Raw genomic sequence first — 6,077 nt, 5'->3', positions numbered from 1 at the left:
AAACGCCCCAAAATAGTATATGAGACTAACATTATGAAACGGAGAGAGTAGTGATAGTTTAATGGTAAATTTATAAAAATAAAAATAACTAGGTAGTACGAGTAGTTTTTATGAGATTAAGGGCCTGTTTTAATTTATTCAGATTATTTTCAATTCTATTCAGTTCAGCTCCAATAAGTTCAATTCAGTTTAGTTTAGTTCAATTCAGTTCAGTTTAGTTTTTAACTTCCTTCTCTCATAAAATATTCAGTTCAGTTTAGGTCTAATAAGTCAGTGAGTTTAGTTCATCTCACTTTAGTTTATCAAGACAGGCCCTAAGAGTAACTTTTATCTTAATATTAATAACTTTTGTATACAATAATTATATGTACATTAAATTTACCGTAAACCCGATATATGCAAAACTTCTATTGACTTTATACAATATAGGACATATATATGGCAATCATGTATCAATACATATCAATTATTAAATTGTATTGTGTCAAAAATACACATCAAAAAGAATAATTTCAAGAATGCGTTTGATAATATTCAGATGTGAAATTTATTAGTAACCAATCTTATGTGTAGTTGGCCACATCATATGGCCACTTATAAAAGAACAAAGTAACTCTTATAAGACTGATTGAGTAACCCTTGTAACACTGATTGAGTAAACCCTGTAATACTAACTGAGTAACTCTTGTAACATTGACCTATTAACCCTATAACACTGACGAGATAACCCCTTGATTAAGTAACTCCTATTATATTAACGAAGTAACCCCTATAATGGCTAGCCAAACGGTATAGTCAGACACATATAAGAATTTGTGCAAAAAATAGCTTATTTTTGTGTATTAAGTAAAAGGAAACAGAGAAAATACACTTTAGTGTAGGAGGGATTGAGGGAATATTAATTGCAACTAATATTTAATGTCGAACAAATAATATTCCAAAATTATGGGTACTATACATGACAGAGAACGGAGGTAGTGTGATATAATTGACATTATCATAGGTTTCTATTTTTTCCTTTTGTCAAAAGCACTACCAAATACTTAAAGTTTCTTTCTTTTATACTTGTACTTCTATTGGTAGTTTGTTAAAGTTCCACTTCCACCCAATATAAAGTTGAAACTGTATAAGTCTAAACAAAAAAAAAAAAAATTTTAATAAACTTTATGTAGTACAAATACTAGAAATTGTAGAAGTTATTCTTCTCCATCTTCTCGTAATTTTATTGGCGCAATAATATGGCAATGGAGGGTGTTATAATTGGCCTTAGCCACCCTCTTTTGGAGTATGAGAATGAATGGGATGTAAACCACAAGCATTCAACAAATGAAGGCGACTCCTCTTTCTTCAAAGCTTTCTTCAATGGCCTAAACGCCCTTTCAGGTTATTTCACTTTCACTTCTTGTTAGGTTTTTACAGACTACTTGTTCTAAAAAAAAAAGTTTTTACAGACTACTTAATAAGCACACCCTCTTGTTAGAATATAAACACGCGGGTACCCATAAATGTATATTTCATTTAAACAAAAAAAAAAGGGTATCTCAAACGGTTAGAGTTTTCCTCCCAATTCCAGGTGATCATGGGATCGATGCTCATCACTCGTCCTTGTGGCTCTCTTAACACAAAAAAAAAAAAAAAAAAAAAAAAAAAAAAAAAAAAATATATATATTAAAACAAAAAATGATTATGCAATTAAGCATGTCTCTTTTACTAGGGTATAATGTTCGTTGAATTATTAGTAGCCCTCACTGTATCAGTTTTAGGAGTACTGTATATAAACTGTTTTAGGAGACAATAAAATTTTCGTTTCATTCATTTGAGTGCATTTAAAGATTAACTCTTGTAATTCTACTTATCCAAAGTATCAAACATAGGAATTATGAAATAAGTACTCATTATTAGCAGAAGAACAAACAAATGCATGATAAACTGAGGGTTTTCTCAATTAGTTAGAGTTTCTCTCTCAGTCTAGATAGTTTTGGAATCGATCTCATCACTTATTTTTGTGGTTAGCTCGTTAAACAATAACAACAACAAAAATAAAAAAAAATAAATAAATAACACAAAAAATTGTTAGTTAATAAAATGATATGATAAATAAAAAAAAAAAATCAAAAACTAAATAACTTTATTATAGTGAGAGTAAAGAACAAAAATCTAGGAGAGGGAGATGGGATTCCCTGCTTATCCAAGCTAGTTTTGGGACGATAATATCTAAATTTTTCGGGTCCAGTAACATACTTAAAGTCAATACTGAAAACTTTATAGTGAATGGTAAAAATTTTGCTTCATAATTTAATAAATTATTATGTCATTAACATGATATATACACTAATATAAATGAAACATATTCTACATTATTACACAATGTATAAAATATGGAGAGAACAAATAGATTCATAAAGGTCATATTTTGAGGTAATTATATGATACTACAATTAAACACAAAGTTAGGAGTTGGACCACTGTGGGTTGGGCGAAGGCCCCAGTCTTCATGGGAGCTAAAGCGGAGGGGACAGGCTGGTTTCACAAAGTAACAAAAGCCTCCTGCTCCTGCCCGGGCGTGCAAGGACCATAAGCACCTAGTTTGCTAAGATCTTAATTTTAGGAGGGGTTTCCCAAAAAATTCCCTCTCCTACTTCTAGGGCTGTTCATAGATCCAAGATCGAACCGGACCGACGATCGAAAATTAGAATTTTAAGAACCAAAGACTAGACCGATTAAGCTAGGACCAAACCTAAACCGAATCAAAAGAATCGGTCCAAAACCCGAACCTGACCGCTTTGGACCGATTTAAGATTTTTTTAAAAAAAGAATTCTAATTTTTAATAATTATATGGAAAACTCGAAAAAAGCAAAGAAAAGTTTACACTTTAACATTTTTTTTTGTACTCATAAATTTAAAATTTTCTAAGCTTATTAAGAATAGTTTTAACCATTATTTAAGGTCACTCATATTTTTAATTAAAACAACGATATGGTCCAAAACCGGTTTTTATAGGGTATTGAACCAGACCGGACTGAAGAATACATTTCTAGACACCGGACTGATTAATCTGGTGCGGGGTCGGTTCGGTCCTTTTTTTTCGGTCCAGAATGGTTTATGAACACCTCTACATAGGTTTTTTTTTTTTTTTTTTTTTTTTTTTTTTTTTTTTTTTTGTTAGATAAAAAAAAACAGTTTAAATAGTACTTAGACTATTCAATGGTTATGCTACCTTTAGATCGTATTATATGCAACTTTGGGGTATTGTTTGTGAGATATAAAAAATTCCAAAGTTACATATATTACGATCCGGAGGTAGTACTAAATTTTGTAGCCACTGTAATTGTTTTAAATCTAAACTCTTAAATTTTATATAAGTAATCTCAATCATTTATTTACATGATCAAGAGAAGTGAAACAAATAAGAAACTGAAATAATAATCATCACTTTCATATATTTTCCTACTACTGTTTTGATCTGACTTGGTGCAAACGTGCTACTATTAGAAACCATACTCTAGAACTAATTATTAACTTGATTCAATGGAATAAAAGTTGACTTTATTTCTTTTTTGAATTAAACTTTTCTATGGAGTATTATTTAACAAATGGTAATTCATCGGATTAAATAATAAATGTTTGAAACTTTATTAAGAAAAAAAATCTAGTTTCTTTGGTGCTAGATTGTCTACTTTTGGTTAAAAAAACAATTTTAATTTTTTTTTCTTCATCTTATTTTATGAATGTATCAGGGGTTGGAATTCTATCAGTACCATATGCTCTAGCATCAGGTGGCTGGTTAAGTCTGATACTGATCTTCATTGTCGCGACAGCAGCATTCTACACGGATTTGCTTATAAAACGATGTATGGAAGCTGATTCAAGCATAAGAACATACCCTGATATAGGGGAGCGTGCATTTGGGAAGATTGGAAGAACAATAACATCAGTATTTATGTGCACAGAGTTATACTTAGTTGTTACAGGTTTCCTAATCTTAGAAGGCGACAATCTGCATAACCATTTTCCTGGTCTGAAATTGGAAACTTCTTGGCTGCAACTTGGAGGAAGAGAGAGTTTTGTGCTGCTTATTGCCCTTATCATTCTTCCCTCAGTTTGGTTGGATAATCTTAGTATTCTTTCGTACATCTCTGCTACTGGTGTCCTCGCTTCTGTTGTGATTATTGCGTCGATTTTACATGTTGGAACATTTGATGGGATAGGATTTCACAGTAAGGGTGATGTACTAAATTGGTCAGGCATTCCTACTTCAGTTAGCTTGTATGGCTTCTGCTATTGCGCACATCCTGTTTTTCCTACCTTGTACAACTCAATGCAGAAAAAACATCAGTTTTCTAAGGTAAACTTTCAGTTAACTCTCTTTATCATTTACTTCAAACTTAGGAATTAGGATTGTCCTTAGAGATGGTAGTCGTCGATTATTTCTATATAGTTGCTTACACACTTGATTCTTGTAAAATAAAAAAAATAAAAAATAAATCTTAATAAAGCCTATTTGATTGAAATCTAGCAATACTCATAAACAAGCAAGTAATGCTACATAAGAATGTGTAAATCTCTGAATTCTTAAGTTTGTGTTTTTTTATGGCAGGTACTACTTCTCTGTTTTCTCTGCTCGACTATTGGTTATGCATCAATGGCAATCATTGGATATCTGATGTATGGTTCGGAAGTTGAATCACAAATAACTCTGAACCTTCCAACTGATAAAATATTCTCTAAAATTGCAATCTATACAACGTTGGTTAATCCTCTATCCAAGCACGCGCTGATGTTAGAACCTGTTGTGAATTCTACAGAGAGCTGGTTCCCAAATCTTCACAACAAAAAGCATTTCAAACTTGTGTTAAGGACAAGTTTGGTTGCTACTCAAGTCATTGTAGCATTGGTTGTTCCGTTTTTCGGGTATCTCATGTCTCTAGTAGGAGCATTTTTAAGCATTACTGCATCAATCACACTTCCATGCTTGTGCTATATAAAAATTACAGGCAATTACATGAAAGGTGAAGGATTATTAGTGGTTGCTACTGTTGTATTGAGTGTATTGATAGCAATATTTGGTACTTATACTTCTTTAGTACAAATCATACAAGGAACTGTTGTTGGTTAATTATTTAATATATTGTTAGATTGTTAGATGCTACACATTGAATGAAGGATTTGTTTGTGTAAATGTGCAATATGTTCAACTAATTAATTTGTTTTAGCTTTTGCTGCTTTTAATGCATGATCAATATCATATTGTGAACAAATGTCTTGTTTCATTCATCTTGATTGATAATTTACAAATATCAAATTTCAATTTAATTGAGTAATAGTTAGTTGAAATTTGCAATCATAAGTGAGTTTTAAAAACGAAGAAATTAGTATACAAATTTCCTTATAGCGAGATAAGACTCAAATTACCCTTTTATTGTCCAACTAGCTTATGGTCCCGTGCAATGCACGGATTTACCAAAATTTATAAATATTTTTATTTCAACAACTTTTTTATGATTTTTTTTATAATAAGTATGAAAAAATTTGATATTCTGCTAATTATATTAAAAATTATGCATTTCTTTTTAAATAATATTATTTTGCTTAAATTTTCTATAAGTTGTTACAAAAATATTTTATTGAATTTTGGACGGAAAGATTGCATTTAAGTAGGAAAGAAAATATTATAGTGTATTAAAATTGCCTAAGATAATTTGACAAAAAATGGAAAAAAAAAAATGAAGGAAAATTATTTAACCAGATTTTGCCACGTGCCATTTTTTATTCGCCTTTAGTATATAGTTATTGATTTGGTTTTTGCACATTTTTCAATAGAATAAAATTCACATGACTAATCCCATGATTGGTTGTCTTCCCATATTAATTCAATTATGGGTATTTATATAATAATCCCAATTCCCAACTATTAGGCGTGTATTAAAAAATGTTTCGGTCTGACTTGCAACTGGTTAACTGGTTAAGCAGACAATTTTTTTTTAAAGAAAATTTAATTAACACAAACAATCTTCCAACACTAAGATGTTAATGAGATATCTATGTTATGTTTTTTTGGAAGATTATATTTTGGCAA

At 30.5% G+C, this 6,077-nt stretch overlaps 1 protein-coding gene across 1 annotated transcript; it reads left to right on the top strand.

The window, feature by feature from the left end:
- The first annotated feature begins 815 nt into the window (after positions 1-815).
- LOC110688966 (amino acid transporter AVT1I-like) lies at positions 816-5,178 on the top strand. The gene is made up of 3 exons (XM_021865712.1): positions 816-1,383; positions 3,739-4,346; positions 4,599-5,178. Exons 1-3 carry the CDS (start codon positions 1,239-1,241, stop codon positions 5,115-5,117), a joined length of 1,272 nt encoding a protein of 423 aa, XP_021721404.1. The 5' UTR covers positions 816-1,238; the 3' UTR covers positions 5,118-5,178.
- The last annotated feature ends 899 nt before the right edge of the window (positions 5,179-6,077 follow it).

The sequence above is a fragment of the Chenopodium quinoa genome, unplaced genomic scaffold (genome assembly GCF_001683475.1).
Source record: "Chenopodium quinoa cultivar QQ74 unplaced genomic scaffold, ASM168347v1, whole genome shotgun sequence".
NCBI lineage: Eukaryota > Viridiplantae > Streptophyta > Magnoliopsida > Caryophyllales > Amaranthaceae > Chenopodium > Chenopodium quinoa.
This window is presented reverse-complemented; position numbering and strand designations above follow the sequence as displayed.

What these genes read in the sequence shown, in the direction of transcription:
- LOC110688966 (XM_021865712.1), top strand. Translation starts at nt 1,239, where the DNA reads ATGGCAATGGAGGGTGTTATAATTGGCCTTAGCCACCCTCTTTTGGAG. An exon ending in TGGCCTAAACGCCCTTTCAG is followed by an intron (nt 1,384 to 3,738) that starts GTTATTTCACTT and finishes TGAATGTATCAG; the next exon opens with GGGTTGGAATTCTATCAGTA. An exon ending in AAAAACATCAGTTTTCTAAG is followed by an intron (nt 4,347 to 4,598) that starts GTAAACTTTCAG and finishes TTTTTATGGCAG; the next exon opens with GTACTACTTCTCTGTTTTCT.